This window comes from Pseudoliparis swirei, chromosome 6 (assembly GCF_029220125.1).
Source record: "Pseudoliparis swirei isolate HS2019 ecotype Mariana Trench chromosome 6, NWPU_hadal_v1, whole genome shotgun sequence".
NCBI lineage: Eukaryota > Metazoa > Chordata > Actinopteri > Perciformes > Liparidae > Pseudoliparis > Pseudoliparis swirei.
This window is the reverse complement of record NC_079393.1, coordinates 18,861,280-18,881,182: the sequence shown is the minus strand read 5'-3', so window position 1 is coordinate 18,881,182 and position 19,903 is coordinate 18,861,280. Positions and strand designations below refer to the sequence as shown.

The window sequence follows — 19,903 nt, the reverse complement described above, 5'->3', positions numbered from 1 at the left end:
AGGTCCTGGGACAGGGATGTCGTATGTGTGCAGATTGTAAAGCCCTTTGAGGGAAATTTGTCATTTGTGATATCGGGATATACAAAATAAACTGAATTGAATTGAATAGGTTGTAACTATCTTTCTGACACAAATCTTACAAATGGTTGTGATTAAGTTGATACTAATTATAACAAAAAGTATGCCTCCTATCATCCAAACCAATCCCTTGATAAGAGAAGCTCCCCATGTTCCTACCCATGCCTGCATATCCCCAAAGGGATTCCAGCTATGGTCTTCATGCACCTCTTTAATTCCTTGTTCTGTGTTTGCTATCACATCGTGAACCGCAGAAGTTGCATCTGAAATCTTAATCCTCATTGGATGCATCTTGTGTAATAGGTTAGTCTAAACAATGCGACTTGATTGTTACCTTAACCCTCCTGTTACCTTCGGGTCAATTTGACCCCATTCAATGTTTAATGTCGGTGTTCTTTCGGGTCAATTTGACCCCAGGCTGTTTTTCACTGTGTCAAACATATAAGAAATATCAACTTTTTTATATATTTAAAGGGCTATTTAGGTAGTCAACAAACATAAAGTACCTCACACTTAAATTTGGAAAACAATATTAATTCTAATAATTTTCTGGAGGTTTTAATTGCTGGGGTCAAATTGACCCCATGGGTAAAATATGTCAGTAAATATAAAGGTAACAGGAGGGTTAAACATTGAATGGGGTCAAATTGACCCTAAGGCAACAGGAGGGTTAAGGTCTTTTTTCATCATTAAATGTCTTTACCGCAAATTGTATAACTTCTCCTTTTTTCCCATCATAGCTAACAATGTTCTGTGTGTTAGTTGCCGTGGGTATCGTCGGGGTACAACTGTCTTCATTGTTGCTCACAAATTGGCGAGACATGTCCGGCCACCACATGACGTCAAAGTCGGCTTCCGCGAAGGGAACTGGAACCAGCATAAGAGCTCTTGATGAAATGCTGGTTAACCCCTTGACACAATTCTTTCCAGTCACTCGAGCTCCAATAGGCCGTGATTTCCTGACACAACCTTGGTTTACTGCACCACAACGGAAAAGCTGTGGAATCAAATACTTTATGCATCCATACTGTGTGGACCCTGTCTCTTCGTATCCTCATATCACATAGTATTTGGTAAAGTTGATTCTCTATATTAACCCACGCATCATTATCTATTGAGGAGAGCAAACAATTGTTCTGATCACATTGTTCGGCTGGGCAGTGAAAGACTGTTTTCCTTCCTGACACTTCCTCGGGGGATGAAAAGGGCTTGTATCTGTGCTGTTTACATTATGTGTTTGCAATTTATAGATCACGAACAATATCATTGCTATTGTGGTTCGGGATAACAGTGAGTACACGCTCTGCTCAGGCTGTGTTTCTTAAAGAGGTGTCTTGATGCTGGAGATCTGTCTTCCATTGTTGTTACTTGCGGGTAGCATCCCCGATGGACAGGATTTCGCCCCCTACCACACTGATTTCTGTATGACAGCTTTGCAGTTGGAGAAACTCTGGTTGCTACCCTCCTCTCTCTCTCCCCAGCCACATAAAATAAGTGAGGTGATTGGCTATGTCACTGTCACTGGTGTGTTTGTTGGTAGCTTGGCATGCTACTTGATGGAGGGAGGCGCTCGCCTTGTCACCCTTCACTTCTTGGTCCGGACCCATAGCAGCTGCTCCTTCTCCTTCAGGATTTGGGATGCCTTTGCAATGGCTAGCGTGGACCCACGTTGCTTTTCCTTCCACTTTCACTTCCGTCTCTGTGGTCAGTAATACTTGGAAGTGCTTTCATCCAAGTTAAGCCTGTCTCTTCACAACCTTTTGCCATTTTCTCCTTCAACTGTATCTGCTGATTGAGAATAATAATAACCACAATGGTGTCTGATGTTAAACCCTAAATATTGTAAATTTTATTAAGGGCCTTGTTTAGCAAATTCACTATTAATATTGCTAGCATTAGGTATTTCCAAACGGGAAATAACCTCCCTCAGGAAAATCTTTGCCCCCGTTCCTGTGTCCTGTTTCGATGTGGGGAGAACTTCAACCCACTTGCTGATTGATGCATATTATCACCAGGCAGTATTTATTTTCCTCCGATTGAGTTAATTCAATAAAATCTATCTTTTATCGTCCCAGAAGCATTATTTGCTACACAAATGACACATTTCCTTTAAAAACCAGATGCAAAGGTTGAAAATCTGCATGTGTACCTTTTCAAATTTCCCAATTCTCATTTATAGCGTTACCAGTCCCCCCTTTTACCCACGTGGTCTCTTCCGTGAGACAATTTAGCACAAGTATGGAAGAGAACGCGTGGCAAACAAAGCTTGCTGTCCGGACCTGTCCAAACCTCGCCCTGAAGTGTGGCACCAGAGCATTCCTACAGGGAGCGCTCCTGGGTACTGGCGAGAGGATGAATTGTGGGAAGATCTACATTAAGTCCTGAAATCAGTCTGCGCAGAGAGCCTCTGATTGTGGGGAAGGGGTGCCAGATGAGGCGGCCGCCTTTGCTGCCAGATCTGCCGCTCTGTTTCCTACAGACACAGGGTCAAGAGAGGTCAAAAGAAGAGGCGTGAGCTTCACATTTAACAACTGAAACAGTTGCTAAGGACTCTATGGAGCATGCCTGGTCTTTCGTGATAACCCATTAGACATCTGGTCCACGTGTATTACTTTCCTTACCTTTTTTATTATTTATTTATTTTTCTCTGTGTACACTTACTGTCCTGGTCAATGCAGATCGAAATACATGACCATAGCACTAATTCTTAGGATCCTCTGCACCCGGTCGTTTTTTCTTTTAATAGGCCGAGACGCTGTTTGCAAACATGGACCCAGATCCAGCCTTTCCCACTGTGATAGCCTGCCAATGATATGTGCGGGGCAGTTCCAAGGAACGCCCCTGGGATGGAGAGAGATATATACAGACAGACACAACAGCAGCCTCCTCTAACCCATAAACCTACTTCAATGGGGTGTGTGTGTGTGTGTGGGGGGGGGGGGGATCCAGGTCTGGAGTCAACGATTCTTTCAGGACCTCATAAAAACAAGGATAAACAGTATTTGGTTGAATACAATGACACTTTTTCAATCTCTGTCTCTCCCTTTCTACTGCCTCATTTCTCCACAGTCCAAAAGCTTCCCAGTCTGCCTTCAATATCACATTCCTTTTCTGCTTCCTTTCTGACACCCCTGCATGCTGAGCTATACTGTTCCTCTCTATTTCCCTCAGTTCAGTTGTACCTCCAACTGTTTTATTTGAATCTCTCTCAAACTTCGGTTTGAAGGAAAATCTGCTTCAATCAATTTTTGCGTTTGGTTTAAACTACCAGGATAACGATTTAACATATATTTACACAGGGGCGGCAGGATGGGGACAACATGGTTCTCCCACGTCTCTCCTTTACTCGGAGCACTAATTCTACCTTGGAACGATCTCGCTCTTTTGGACTTGCAAACATGAATGGTATATCTAAGCAGTTACACAATCATTAATATCAGAAATAAACTGTAGGATTATTTTCCCCAACATTAACTAATATAAATGACATGTAAAAGCCATTACCTAAAAAGTAAAGACAACATTTAATTTCAGTGGGAACAGTGTTGGTGGTCGCCCTGTTCTGCCAGCGCATCAAAGTTTGGTGTCAGTTTGGTTGTTGTGGTAATTCTGAGGACAGATGTGAGGTGTTCATCAGTTAATTGGGATCTGTGGCGTGATTTGTTGATGTTCATCACGCTGAGCGTCTCTCACACACAGAGGTAGAGCCAAACAACAGCAGCATCCTCTGTGCCATCCTCCTGATGTTTGGGAACTTGGCTTCGCTTAATGAAGCATACAACTCATCCAGTTTATGGGAGTTGAACCTCTCCTTTAACCCTTGTGTTGCCTTCGGGTCAATTTGACCCGATTCAATGTTTCACCCTCCTGTCGCCTTCGGGTCAATATGACCCGATTCAATGTTTAACCCTCCTGTTACCTTTATATTTACTAACATATTTTACCCTTGAGGTCAATATGACCCCAGCTATTAAAATCTCCAGAAAATTATTAGAATTAATATTGTTTTCCAAGTTTAAGTGTGAGGTACTTTATGTTTGTTTGTTGACTCCCGAAAGAACACCGACATTAAACATTGAATCGGGTCAAATTGACCCGAAGGCGACAGGAGGGTTAAATATTGAATCGGGTCAAAATGACCCGAAGGCAACACAAGGGTTAAGACAGGGTCAAATTGAAGATCGATCCGTTCCAATGTCAACTCCTGTGGCGCTGCGTCATAGCCTTCTGATAGGAAAGGACTTGTATAAAAACATAGAATAGAAAGGTCTATCGTTGGGAGTTTAATGTTCACAGACTGAAGTATATTGGGAGGCGGGGAGTAACAATGACTGGAGTGTTACCCTAGACTAGAGGGAGTTCAATCAGGTTAAATGAAGAAAGGATGTTTATTGTTAACATGTGATGCGCAATGATGAAGTCTCAGAGTCTTTGGCGCTTGGACTCTACGGGGAGATTTGTAGTTGAGGGCTGACTGCCCTGATCAGCAACGAGATAGATCCCCCCCGTGGAGTCCAGACCTGGTGGTGGCTGATGGGCTGATGGAATGATGAGTTGAAGCTGATGGATCCTTGAAGACTGGCTGGAGATGGGGTGGAGGAGGGGTGCATGACAGCAACCTGAATGAACTGAAGGTAGAGAGACGGTCATATTTGAATGAGACAGCAGCGAGACGATTGGCTCGCCATGTCCTCGTTTCCCCGTGCGCATGCGTGGGAAATGATTATCGGACTGAGGGATAAAAGGCTGGCGTGAGGGGTATGGTCTTCCTGTCTGAATTTACGCGAAGCTTCATAACAACCCACAGGCAATGAAGGGATAAACACAATGTGTTTTTATTAAACAAAGGCAAAATAAGCAGTACTTTCTCACAGAATCAATTTTACAATAAGATGGACCATAAAACAAGCAGCACATTATATCGACGACATATAACAGCAACAGCACCAACACACAGCTTGCACTGTGCTACTGGGGCGTGACTGGGTCACAGACGCCTCGTCAGCCGTAATGTTGGTCATGTGTTGCTGTCGTTTTACGGCCACAGCTGTAGTTACAAGCCACCGTGGCACCGGTGTGATGACGGCCGTCAACATGGACCATTGAGCATCACTTCTTCCACCACTTGCCCACCAGGAGCACTTCACACAAACGCTGTCAAATTGCACATTCAGCTAGAGGTATTGGAGGAGCACTCTGTGTGATTAGTCATTCCACTTGGCAGCTGTATTTTGACACATGCAAAAACAATCAGTCATCGCCAATTACAGATGCTCAGTCAAAAAGAGAGAGAGGGCGAGAGAAAGTTACTTGGAATAAAAATACCTGAAACCTTATCTTTGATCGGGACTTGTCCTTTAACTCCCACGTAAAGCAAATCTCAAGGACTGCATTCTTTCATCTACGTAATATTTCAAAAATCAGGCACATCTTGTCTCAAAAAGATGCAGAAAAATTGGCTCACGCGTTCGTTACTTCGAGACTGGATTACTGCAACTCCTTATTATCAGGCTGCTCTAATAAATCTCTTAGGTCCCTCCAGTTGATCCAGAATGCTGCAGCTTGTGTTCTCACTAAAACTAAGAAAAGAGATCACATCACTCCTGCACTAGCTGCTCTGCACTGGCTCCCAGTAAAATCAAGAATCACTTTTAAAATTCTTCTCTTAACGTACAAAGCCTTGATTGGTGATGCACCATCATATCTTAAGGAGCTTGTAGTACCATATTGCTCCACTAGAGAGCTACGCTCACTAAATGCGGACTACTTGTAGTTCCTAGAGTCTTAAAAAGTAGAATGGGAGCCAGAGCCTTTAGTTATCAAGCTCCTCTTTTATGGAACCAGCTTCCAATTTCAGTCCGGGAGGCAGACACAGTCACCTCGTTTAAGAGTAGACTTAAGACCTTCCTCTTTGACAGAGCTTATAGTTAGGGCTGAATCAGGTTTGCCCTGGTCCAGCCCCTTGATATGCTGCTATAGGCTTATAGCTGCCGGGGGACGTTTTAGGATGCACTGAGCACCTATCTCCTCTTTTTCTCTCCTTAAGGATGAATTTTCATCTCTCAATCACACGTTACTAACTCTGCTTTCTCCCCGGAGTCCTTTTGACTTCACGTCTCATGGGGTCATCGGACCCTATGAGACGGCATAGATCCTATCTGCCTGATGGATCATCGAGGTCTGGGTCGTGGAATTCCTGCTCCTGACTACGCCACTGTCCTGTTGAGACTCCGCCCACTCCTCCTCCCCACCGCCATCTGCCTGATGGATCGTGGAGGTCTCCATCGTGGAATATGCCTACTATGAACTATTCATACACTCTGTCATATTCATTGAATGTATTTTAACTCTAAATCTGTCCTTCTGTACACATTACATCTATTGCACCTGTCCATCCTGGAGAGGGGTCCTCCTCTGTTGCTCTCCTGCAGGTTTCTTCCCTTTTTTTCCCCTGAAGGGTTATTTGGGAGTTTTTCCTGGTCCGATGTGAGGTTTTGGGGCAGGGATGTCTATGTGTACAGATTGTAAAGCACTCCGAGACAAATTTGTAATTTGTGAAATTGGGCTATACAAATAAACTGAATTGAATTGAATTGAATTGAAACGATCACGTTTTCACCGAATCATTTTGTTTTGGCCAGGACTTTTCATACTTTTCCTATTATCAAAATCTCATTCATTCAAAGTATGCTCTTCTATTCATAAATACAGCTATAAATACTATAGTTGGGTGATCAAATGAAATAAAAAGAACATTAATGGTCTTAATAATAAGGTGTGGGTTTGCCAACTTTCAAAACTACAGCAGGAATGAACACCATTCTTCCAAAAGATATTCTCTCTATTGTGAGTGCACTGATGATGCTGTTGGAGAACATAGCCCGAACTCTCCCAATGGTGTTGGACTGGGTTGGGTTCTGTTGACTCTGACTTATGGCATGGTTATTGTTACGTTTCCAAATACAAAGACAAATTCATGAAATATCAAAACATTGTCCAAAAAACCTGTTTCTGATTTTAATTGATGTTTAGACCCTTTGGCATGCGGCTGAATTCTTTCACCCGTTTATATAGTGTCGGAGGAAAAATGTGTTCAGAAGTTCTCTCTCCTTTTATGGTTGGTTCTCTCTCCATTTATGGTTAGGGAATTTACCTGATCCTATGGGCTCATGGGAAAAGGTCACGAACCATTGACTTTAGGTTATGGTCCTTGACAGGCCAAACACAATCGGTCCCTCAGAGTTGGAGCCAACGGACAGGAAACAGACGGACTTTGGGAATGTGGATTGTCTCAGAGATCTATAAAGGTTGCAGTCTTGCACTGAGGAGGCAGCAGTTATTTCTGACGTTCTTGAGAGAAGGCTCAGGGATTCTGCTCCATTCAGCTGAATGTTTTCATGACTTGTTTGTATTTAGCGCTTGGTTGATTACTTGTAAACTTGTTACTATAATAAAGTGTTATGGGTCAACCATGCTTAAACTACTTCTGATTTCTCACAAGGTAAAGGAACACTAATTTCCACCACATATAGCACATAGCATATACAGCATTTAAAGGTAGCATTTTATAAAAGTGGTTGAAAGCACTATGGCACCCGTCTGGTATTCCCGTGCACATACAGTTCAACATTGTGCATGTGCAGGCTACACAATACACACGTTCCTACCAATGGTTTAGCACCCATCCACTACAGGCTTCTCAAATACACTAAGAAATGCAGTAAAGTGTCAGCAAAAGCAGAGAAGAAGAAGACTGCTCGTACGTAACCATTGAGGTAAACGATACAGGAGTCAATATGTTAAATGATGTTATTTAATTTACAATTAATGTACAATTGTAATGGACATATAGCCAACACACTCACGCACAAGTTCATAAGGGAATACTGGACAAATCACGACAGGCGGATGTGGTCATGTTGAGGCTGTTTATCCAACATCATTGTGATTAATAGGACTTTTATTTTCTGTTTCCTCTTCTCTTCATCAACTGGATGAGTCTAATGACCCCCACAGAGGTGACGAGCATTGTTCAGCAGCGGTAGAGAGAAAAGAAATGTGTAGGATGATGAATAATAGCCCAGCTGGGCGCGTTAGCTGCAATTAGCCCTTCTGAAGTCCAACAATTATGCAGGGGAAAGCTGACAATCAGAATGCCACATTACGGCCGTGGAATCAATACATAATTGTAATAATTATCATCCCGGTGTCATTTGTGGACACGTTCGGCACTTGCAGAAAAGAAGATTGAATTGGAAAAACACAGAGGGATGAATGGCAGAAAGATATCGCCTCTTCAACTGCATCGTTGCTAACAAAAGGTAGCCTCGATACCCCGCACGAGTAATGATGGGGCTTGACTTGCTGCCGATGAGTCACTTTGAAACGTTCTGTAGCCAAGCTACTGTACACCACACCGAGAGTCCAGTGCATGTCACAGGCTGATCAGGCTTGAAGTCAAAGCATTTATGAAGGTACACACGTTCAAGTCTAGAACAGGTTTGGGAAAACTACGGCCCACGGGACGTATACAGCACGTTGGGCTTTAAAATCTGGCCCGTAGAATATTGGTAATTACAATTGTCCAAATTATAGTAACGGTTGCTCGGTTACAGACGTGAGTTTCCTGAAACACAATGATGGCAACAGACCAAAATTAAGTTTTTGTAATGCTTGTTTATTGCTCAGTGCTCTTTTCGGCTGTTTGTGCGTGCGCTCTCCTGCCGCGCCTCCGAGTGCACCAGCCACGTGCGTCCTCCGACCGCTGCTCGCCGTGATTCGCGCTCACGCTCTCCATCCTATGATACGATACTTCCCACTACCACAAACGCATTAATTTTGCCTTTTTCCTGCAATGCCCGCAGCGATTCAGTTGATCCCGCTCCCCAGTACGGACACTAGTAGCCCCGATTGTAAAATGACCGACCGAACGATCCAGAGCTAATTTCTCAGACCCATATAATGAAGTCCCTTCAGCCGGTGTAATGACCGCTGTCACAAGACAGACGAAGCAGCGCCGCAGGAGTTACAACTGGAACTGATTGATCTCCAATGTGAGTTCCTGAAATTCGACTCCATATCCCAGAAATGTGGTGCAAGTTGAACAAGCTTTGATGTGGTTTAATTATTTTTCCTTGGACCCACTTTGCAGATATTGAAATGTGTAACAAAAACGTTATTTGTCTGTTTCTTAGGGTTAAAAACACATTTAAATGGTGAATGTTTACCGACTGCTTTCACGTCATGGCAGTAAATTAAAAAAAACGTCATCAACCAATTAAACAGCTTGAAAGACATTGAATTAACCAATACATTTATAATTGTTCCTCTTAATAAATGTAAATCTTCTGCGTGACGTTCTTTTATGTCGCACTACTTTCATAAAAAGGGCAAGATGAAAAGAAACACAACCGTGCTTCATTTCTAAAGATATACCAATTGACTCCGTTTCCATGCAGAAAACCAGCTCAAACAATGCTTGTATCTCATTGTCTGTTTGCTTTATCATTCTTTCTTCATACTCACTCGGTCGTCCACCAATAAAGATCGGAGCCATCATTGTTTGTGCCCGGGGCTATACGTCAGTGCTCTTTAGCATTTTCAGCCTCTGTGTCCCTGCTGGGGAAGAGTCTGGGGCACATTTCCCTTCTCTGAACCCATTAAGATTGGTGCTGTGGCAGCATGATCTCAATGTAGCAGCAGCATGGGACCAGAAATATACAGATAATTATTTTATCTCTGCTCGCCGGTGGGCATCTTAGATCAAGTCCTCAGCCAAACACTTGATGTGGTTGTTGCTGAAGTAAGACACAAACAACCAAAAACAATGTCGAGCCCTTTTGTTCCTGTTCCTGTGTTGTGTGCTATGTGTTGTGTGTATATGTGTGTGTGTGTATGTATATGTGTGTATGTGTGCTTTCCAAAATCAAATCTAATTTCTGAAGTGCTGTGGAGATTGGATTGAGCTGATAAAGTGACTTAATTTTCCACAGCTGACTTTTCTCTGGTCTAACCTTTATGTAAAGCCCTGAGGTCAAAGCGGTGATTGTTATCTGAAGATGACAAGTGTATCTAACTTCAACGCATGTGTAAATGTTAATATCATACACTCATACAATATCATAACATGAATAAAAAAACTGTATTATTAATTTAATCGAACAAGTAGCATTAACTTGCACACATTAACTTACATTTCAATTTAAAATGATAACATATATAAAAATCAAGGTAGAGGTGGTTAATTAAAAATATTGTAAATTCAACAATCATAGCATTATTTTTTGGAAGACCATGACTGAGACAAATTTGAGGAAAATGCTTTGACTGTTTGTGTATTATACAGTTTATATAGATGGCTCCAGGTTGAGATGTGTCTGATCAACCCTGTATCACAACAATTACGTTCCCCCAGACCTAAAATGCAATTTGCAGTTACGTTTGACTGAAACGTATTTCTCTCCAAATTACGTTTGACTGAAACGTATTTCTCTCCAGATTACGTTTGTATTTGACGTATTACAATTACAAATACGTCTCTGATCAACGTATCTTTGCCGTTTGTTGTCTCTCTTTTCTACAATGCTGTTATGAATTGGAAAAAGCGTCCTCTAGTCTTATTTATTATTATGTTATATGTTGTTTCGCCTGCGTATTATGACAGCAATAAGCATTGTAATGGCCGAATTGGCGTGAAGACTTACTGCTGGTGACGCTCCTTTATTTTCTTCTATGTGTTTCTGTCAGTGTGTGTGTGTGTGTGTGTGTGTGTGTGTGTGTGTGTGTGTGTGTGTGTGTGTGAAACGATGTATTAGTTTGCATGCATATCAGTGGAAGTTGAAGGGTAAATCATGTTTTATTAACAATTCCCAAATTATTTCCCAGATTTTTCCGGGTACCTGCTCTTTTTGTTTGATGAGAAGTAAACACGCCTATAAATAACCCCATGAAGGGTTTATTGTTTTGAGTTGTTTGACTGTTTAGCATTTTCCTTATTGATTTTGATGTATGTATGCCTTTTATATTGTATTGTTTGGATAAATATAGACGTTTTATACTACTTCCGCTTCACAGATAAATCGGACTTTTATTTTGAAAGGTTAGAAGGAAGCGCACTTTTTTTTAGGTTAAAATGCGAACTTTAAGGTAGAGATTACGGACAGATGCGCATTTTATAACAAGTTTAATAGTTGATTTGACCCGTATGGGGCTAACTCTGTTAAGGTGGTGATAGTGTACGAGTTTTAATTAATGTATTGTCACCTAAAGAAAGAAAATAAAGGAGCGTCACCAGCAGTAGCCTCAGTCTTCACGCCAATTCATATGATCCGTTACAACGCGTATTGCTGTCATAATACGCAGGCGAAACAACATATAACATAATAATAAATAAGACTAGAGGACGCTTTTTCCAATTCATAACAGCATTGTAGAAAAGAGAGATAACAAACGGCAAAGATACGTTGATCAGAGACGTATTTGTAATTATAATACGTCAAATACAAACGTAATCTGGAGAGAAATACGTTTCAGTCAAACGTAATTTGGAGAGAAATACGTTTCAGTCAAACGTAACTGCAAATTGTATTTTAGGTCTGGGGGAACGTAATTTTTGTGATACAGGGTTGGTCTGATAGATGCTGCCCAATGATTGAAAGGCCACAGCAGAATTTGCATGTTTGACGTCAGAAACTGCAAACAGATGACCCCATAAATAGAGAGACCCTACAGGAAACAAACGGAAAAGCTCTGGACAAACAGCACAGCCTGAGAGGTCTAGCGATCGCCATAACTTCACCAACACTCCAGTCACACTTCTCCACGTATTCAGAAGACTTCTGCGCCTGAAGATGCACCTCTCAAGCAGCTCCACTTCCTCCACAAAGACCATCTGCAGAGCAGCATCCGAGTTGGAGAGGTCTGACTCCATTACGGTAAGAAATACAACTGAACTTTGAATGAAAGGTAGGATACATCAGTCGTATTTGTGGATTCAGTTTTAATCACCAATCTGCTACGGGTGGTAGCCTATGTCTTAATTATATCCAGATAACCAACAACAACTTTCATATTGTGCTCAGACCACTTGTTGAGGTTACCATTACGCAGCGGTGATGTTTTTTAAATTAATTTAAAAAAAGAAAAGAACATGCTAAAATTAATAACATCGGCATAAATATGTGAAATGGCAGCTGTCTTAGCTGTGTCGTAGACTTGACTGCATAATGCGCATTTGGAGATGTAAGGCACTCCAATCAAATATCCAAAGAGATATCCAAAAGTAAGAACAGCTAAAAGATTATTCCCCGCTGTGCTGCTATGTAGCCTATGCGTCCTCTGACAGTTACATTCAAACATATGCTGTACGTGCAATACGTTGGTTTCTTTTCGGAACAGTCTCAGAGATTCCTCGGTCGACGGCAAAGCTTGATCGAGGATGCGCGTAAGGAGAGAGAAGCCGCTGCGGCCGCGACAGATGCTGCAGCGGCCAGTGAGCAGATCGTGTTTGAGGAGGAGAATGGGAAAGCACTGCTCAACCTCTACTTCACTTTGAGAAACTCCAAGACGCCTGCACTGTCGCGGACACTCAAGGTTTTTGAGGTATTACAAGTCTACTTTTTAGGTTACCAATTTGTTTGTTTTTTAGAGCAACAGTTTGGGAAAATGGGTGTCACATATGTTTGATGAATCATTTACTTGTGTTCTTAACCCTTGTGTTGCCTTAGGGTCATTTTGACCCGAATCAAAATTACACCCTCCTGTTACCTTTATATTTACTAACATATTTTACCCTTTGGGTTCAATTTGACGCCAGCAATTAAAACCTCCAGAAAATTATTAGAATTAATATTGTTTTCCAAGTTTAAGTGTGAGGCACTTTATGTTTGTTTGTTGACTACCGAAAGAACACCGACATTAAACATTGAATGGGGTCAAATTAATCCTAAGGCGGGGGGAGGGTGTAAGGGTTAAGATGTTCTTGAGATCATCTTTTAGATATATTTGTTGATTTGTGAACATAATCTAACTGGTTTATGTTATTTGTTTCTTCTTGGAGAAAATGCACGATATGTGATAAGGAAGCAAAACAAAATCGAAAAAATTAAATGTTCAAATCTTCTCAATTTTAAATAGTTCAGTTGTAATATTGTATGTGTTCGAACAATCTTTGTTTGTTTTAGTTGTGTTACCATTATAGAAAATTGTGCATCATTTTATACTTTTACTTTGTCATTCGGCTAATGTCAGAGGTGCCTTCATGCATATTTTATAAAGACTTCTCAACATTTAATACATGCTTGTCTAAAATGCGGTGACGCATACTTCACATCCAGCCACTGCAGAAGTTAAATATCAGTGTTTTAACTGTATTTCAGACATTTGAAGCTAAGATTCAACATTTGGAGACGCGACCATGTCGTCAGCTCAACGACAGCCTGGAGTACTTTGTTCGATGTGAGGTGCACCTCTCAGATGTTAGTACGCTCATCAGCTCCATCAAGAAGAATGCAGAGGACGTTAAAACCACCAAAGAAGTCAAATGTAACAGCCTTTTGCTGCTTTTAGAAAACAACATTTTAAGCATATTCAATATTAGAAAGAATCAAGAAAAAAGAAACGGCACAAAACTAAACTTGGCCATCTGTTTCCTTTTCCCTGTAGTCCATTGGTTCCCAACGAAAATAGCAGATTTGGACAAATGTCATCATCTGGTCACAAAATTTGATCCAGAATTGGACAAGGACCATCCTGTAAGTAATGGCTTTTCCAGTAGCATGTTTAAGAGGAACTGTCCTTATTATGCTGGTTATGTTGTTGGACCAATATGTCATGAGACAGAAAATGTGATCAGTGTTTGATATGCTTGGAACAGGGCTACACAGACTCTGCTTATAGGCAGAGGAGGAACATGATTGGAGCCCTTGCCTTCAGATACAGACAGTGAGATACAGGCTTTTACCATAATGCTGAACAGAGCATCCATAAGAAAATAACAGAACTACAAGTTGATTGTTCCTGATACATTTATGTTTATGTTTGTCCACAGTGGCCACTCGATTGCCAGAGTGGAATATACAGAGGATGAGATTGGCACATGGTAAGAAGAGACACGGTACAAAGATGTGTCAATGTGTTGCACCAAACTGGAAGCTGAGAGCAAAGTCAAAAGTTATCTCTGAAGATGTATGACATGTTCAACAAGAAGTCAAACCAAAGTGCTTTGCATAAGAAACTTTAAAAAACATTAAAAAACAAATTGATTTAAACAACCCGATTAAACAGGAGAATACGATTACTGTACAAAGCAACGTGTAATAACCAGCCCCAAATTATATTTTAAGATCGTTCTTCTAAATTTTGTTTAGGGTTTTCCTTGTTGGTTTATGATTTGAGACACCTTTGTTTGAAGAAAATACATGTGAATTATGTTATTATTTCCCTAATTAGGAAGGAAGTCTATTCAACTCTGAAGGACCTGTATAGCACCCATGCCTGCAGTGAATACCTTGAGGCCCTCAGTCAGCTGGAAAGGCATTGTGGGTATAGTCCAGACAACATTCCTCAGTTGGAAGACGTGTCATGCTTCCTTAAAGGTAAAAATGGGATATCAAACGATGAAGAAATGTTTAGCCAATACACTCTCCATCAACTCAGGATTTGATTCTCTCTCTCTATTACTCCTGAACACACACACACACACACACACACACACACACACACACAGAGCGTACAGGGTTCATGTTGCGTCCAGTAGCAGGTCTGCTCTCAGCCAGAGATTTCCTGGCCAGTTTGGCTTTCCGGGTGTTCCAGTGCACCCAGTACATCCGTCACGCCTCCTCCCCCATGCACTCCCCAGAACCGTGAGTACCCTTACGCCTCCTCTCCTCCTGATCATTGCATTACATCCTGTAGAACAGTAAGGCATCTTGCCATTATAATCTATGAGCTGTCGATGGACTTAAATAAGCCTCCCCTCCTTCAATCACTGCTGTTCGTCAGCCTTTTTCTCACTCTGTCTCTTAATTCAGCTTAATTTAACTATATAGGAATGTTATTTTCCTACGTATGAACTCAAACAAACTGACAGCATAAAGCTAACGAATACTAAGAACTTGTGAAAAAAAGCAAAAATACAAAGCACATATGAACGAAACAACCAGACATATAGATCAAACCAATCTTTGATTTAGAACAATACTGACATTTTAATATTAATTATAATACGAATATATATCCTATTTAGAAGTAGTTTTATTTATCTTATAGTTCTTTGTTTTCAGTTTACATTAACTCACATTTTGAGGTAAAAAGGTAACATCTGGATTGCTATGTATTGCTCAGTCTGTAAGAAAACTAAATCCTTCATTGCCTTCTCTCGTTAGCACACAGTTGTTGTTCTCTCTGTAACTATTGTGTTGTAATACAGCCAGATTCAATTGTTAAAAGTCTGTATTTAGTTGAATGTGTCTGGGTAGAATCCCGGTTGAATGTGTCTCTCTTTCTCTCAGTGACTGTGTGCATGAGCTGCTGGGCCACGTGCCCATGCTGGCCAACCGCACGTTTGCCCAGTTTTCACAGGTGAGTGGGAGGAGGGCCGAGCAGACTTATTCCTCATTTATCTCTGTTTTTATGTTTTGGTAACAATGTATTGATAATTTTCTGCAGAACCTTGGTCTGGCATCACTTGGAGCTTCGGAGGAAGATATTGAGAAACTATCCACAGTAAGACATCCGTCCTCCAACACCGACTTAGGAACTGCATTACAATGATTTGAGTAAATAGAAGGACTGGGCCATCCCCAGTGTTATTCATATTTGCTTTAAATTAGAACAATCTATCACTAATATCTCAACTCAGCCTCAATGTAAAACCTAAAATAATAATATAATCGCAAAAATTGGAAAAAACAATTGCCCAAATGATGAAAAACACAAGATGTTGGGCGTTCTGCTCAAAGAGTGCTCCTGCTGCTCTTAATTTTTGTTGACTTAACTAATTTAAGTTCATCGGCGACATTCAGCCTAATTTGATCTTAGGTGGGCATTATAGAAAACATTTATAATAACCTATAAATAACAACACCAAATGTTTTCTTTTCTTTTCGTGAAAAGAAGTGCAAGAACCTTCTGGAAATATTAAACTATTATTGAACAATCCATTTACAAGACATATGGTGAACAGCCTAGGATGTCTCGCTGACCTCTTGGCTATGTCTCAAACCGACTGTGGTTTTCCTCAAACCTGTCAATAATGTATGTATCTTCTCTGCTTTCAGTTTTTCTTGCAAGTTATTGTATTTTTCATATCTGATGATGGCTAAATACTATATTCCTTGCGGCTTGGTTCTTTCCATGTTTGACATCTGTGTACTAATTTAATAAAGTGTCTAATGAATCTACGATATATAGGCACGATAGTCCTCTCCATATGACCAAACACGCCTTCATGGTGCATGGTGTGCACCAAAGGCATTTTCTGGACAAATTATTTGGTAAATAAGAAAAAAATACAGACCCTCCCCCCATGCTCTCACAAAACCATCAGATTACCCTCCCTTCAGCCAGAAAACAAACTGAACACCATCACACTTCTCTGAATCCACCTCCCCGATCACTATTGTATCAAAATCCTGTATCTAAATAACATCCATATATAATGAATAATTAATCGATTGTCCACCTCAATATCCTTATTTTTCTCTGTCGCTCTCTTTCTGTTTTTCCCATCAGCTGTACTGGTTCACGGTGGAGTTTGGCTTATGTAAACAGAACGGCGAGGTGAGGGCTTACGGAGCTGGACTGCTCTCGTCCTATGGAGAGCTTCTGGTGCGTTCCCCAATGCTTTCTCTGCTTGGACATTTAATCGCTCTGTGATTGAAAGAAAAATGCAACAATCACAGCCAACGGAGCTGACAGCTAATTCTCCATCTTTTTCTTCTGATTTTAATCCAGTACTCACTGTCTGGTGAACCAGAGACGAGGCAGTTCGATCCAGAGGCGGCAGCTGTGCAGCCCTACCAAGACCACACCTACCAGTCTGTCTACTTCATTTCTGAGAGTTTTTCAGATGCCAAGGAGAAATTCAGGTAGGCCTACTAAACCATTCTGTGTGTTCTTGTTTGGACCCACGAGCAAATACACAAGAACACAAAGTGACCAAAAGAAGAATAACAAAAGCAAAACGATAAAGGAGGTAATGTGAGGACAAGGTCAGAGAACAGCCAGTCAACCCCTGAAGACACAGACTCTTGTAGGTCAGCCATAGCAGCCAGAAGACAGCTGTTACTAATGTAGTCTTTTTTACTGAGGCAAAACACTGGAATTTGAGTTGGCAAACAGATCAAATGTTACCCTGCAAAATATTTGTGAGTGTTTTGGCAGCATTTGTTTTGGAGTTCAGCACAGGACATCTCTGCCATGCTACCAGAATAAATATCAGCAAGGGATTGCTTTTAAAAGCATTGTCAATATGAAACAGACCATATTCTAAATCTGTGTGTAGTGTATCTCCTAATGCGGTGCTGACAGGAGCAGAATGTGCCCATTGTTGTGATAAACAACTGGACACACTCCCACTGGGTGGATGTTTTCTGGTCAATAAAACGTTTGGTTTCCACTAATCGAGCTTAAAGAGGACATTGACATCTTAATTTGCTGTTTTCAATCATTGACTAGGGGGTACGCAGCCGGTATCAAGCGTCCCTTCTTTGTGAAGTTTGATCCGTTCACCAGCAGCGTGGAGGTGCTGGACAACCCACTGAAGATCCAAGAAGGCCTAATGGGTGTGAAGGACGATCTTAAGATACTGACTGATGCCCTCAGTGTTTTGTCATGATGACGGCCCCGCCTGCGACCGCCCTGCCGTCGTCCGCTTCGTCTCCCCACTGCGCTCTGAGACGTCTGACGTGTGATCAAGACCAATGTGTTCATCTTTCTGTCTTGTAGCTCCAGCATGATGCTGTTTCTGATGAGTTAAAAGTAAAGGTAGCAACCATTAAAGCCTCAAACCCCAGTGCAGGCAATGTTTCCAAAGATGTTAAACACTTCGCTGGGTGGAATGACTGGGTTTTACAGAACAGGCTATTCATGCTTTTGAAACATGTGATATATTGAATATATGCATTTCAAGAAAACTAAATATAAAGAAATAAACATAATGGTCAAACAAAATCAATTACACATATTTTTATTTCTAAATAAAATATATCTGCTGTGTTGAAGGCTTTATTTTCCAGATATATGTTTAAAGTATTTGAGAATTGGTTTACTTCTAAATTTGTTGATTTGTCTGGTTTTATGCTGTTTTGGTCTTGCATGTTATACACATAATAAAATGATATCAAAACCTATGTTCCATCTTATTCAATTCAATTCAGTTTATTTGTATAGCCCAATTTCACAAATTACAAATTTGTCTCGGAGTGCTTTACAATCTGTACACATAGACATCCCTGCCCCAAAACCTCACATCGGACCAGGAAAAACTCCCAAATAACCCTTCAGGGGAAAAAGGAAGAAACCTGGAGGAGAGCAACAGAGGAGGATCCCTCTCCTAGGATGGACAGATGCAATAGATGTAATGTGTACAGAAGGACAGATTTAGAGTTAAAATACATTCAATGAATATGACAGAGTGTATGAATAGTTCATAGTAGGCATATTCCACGATGGAGACCTCCACGATCCATCAGGCAGATGGCGGTGGGAGGAGGAGGGCGGAGTCTCAACAGGACAGTGGCGTAGTCATGAGCAGGAATTCCACGACCCAGACGATCCATCAGGCAGATAGGATCTATGCCGTCTCATAGGGTCCGATGACCCCATGAGACGTAAAGTCAAAAGGACTTCCGGGAGAAAGCAGAGTTAGTAACGTGAGTCTGAGAGTTGAAAATTCATCCTAGAGGCGAGAAAAAGAGGAGATAGGTACTCAGTGAATCCTAAACGTCCCCTGGCAGCTATAAGCCTATAGCAGCATATCAAGGGGCTGGACCAGGGCAAACCTGATTCAGCCCTAACTATAAGCTCTGTCAAAGAGGAAGGTCTTAAGTCTACTCTTAAACGAGGTGACTGTGTCTGCCTCCCGGACTGAAATTGGAAGCTGGTTCCATAAAAGAGGAGCTTGATAACTAAAGGCTCTGGCTCCCATTCTACTTTTTAAGACTCTAGGAACTACAAGTAGTCCCGCATTTAGTGAGCGTAGCTCTCTAGTGGGGCAATATGGTACGACAAGCTCCTTAAGATATGATGGAGCATCACCAATCAAGGCTTTGTAGGTTAAGAGAAGAATTTTAAAAGTGATTCTTGATTTTACTGGGAGCCAGTGCAGAGCAGCTAGTGCAGGAGTGATGTGATCTCTTTTCTTAGTTTTAGTGAGAACACGAGCTGCAGCATTCTGGATCAACTGGAGGGACCTAAGAGATTTATTAGAGCAGCCTGCTAATAAGGAGTTGCAGTAATCCAGTCTCAAGTAACGAACGCGTGAACCAATTTTTCTGCATCTTTTTGAGACAAGATGTGCCTGATTTTTGAAATATTACGTAGATGAAAGAATGCAGTCCTTGAGATTTGCTTTACGTGGGAGTTAAAGGACAAGTCCCGATCAAAGATAACGCCAAGATTCTTTACAGTGGTGTTGGATGCCAGGGCAATGCCGTCTACAGAATCCACATCACCAGATAATGTACTATGTACTATGAATACTGCTCAAATAGAAAGTATCCAACACACAAATTCACATTTTGCTGTCATGTTTAAATATTGTAAAAATGTTATAGTGCTGCATAATTGTATATATATTTACACATATACACATGATAATCTGTTC

The 19,903-nt window shown here is 41.2% G+C and overlaps 1 protein-coding gene across 1 annotated transcript; it reads left to right on the top strand.

Moving 5' to 3' along the window:
* The first annotated feature begins 11,881 nt into the window (after positions 1 to 11,881).
* Positions 11,882 to 18,428, top strand: th (tyrosine hydroxylase). The gene is made up of 13 exons (XM_056416791.1): positions 11,882 to 12,011; positions 12,475 to 12,678; positions 13,455 to 13,620; positions 13,741 to 13,829; positions 13,952 to 14,019; positions 14,126 to 14,176; positions 14,527 to 14,672; positions 14,804 to 14,939; positions 15,588 to 15,657; positions 15,745 to 15,801; positions 16,810 to 16,905; positions 17,032 to 17,165; positions 17,755 to 18,428. Exons 1-13 carry the CDS (start codon positions 11,928 to 11,930, stop codon positions 17,912 to 17,914), a joined length of 1,461 nt encoding a protein of 486 aa, XP_056272766.1. The 5' UTR covers positions 11,882 to 11,927; the 3' UTR covers positions 17,915 to 18,428.
* Positions 18,429 to 19,903: the final 1,475 nt, after the last annotated feature.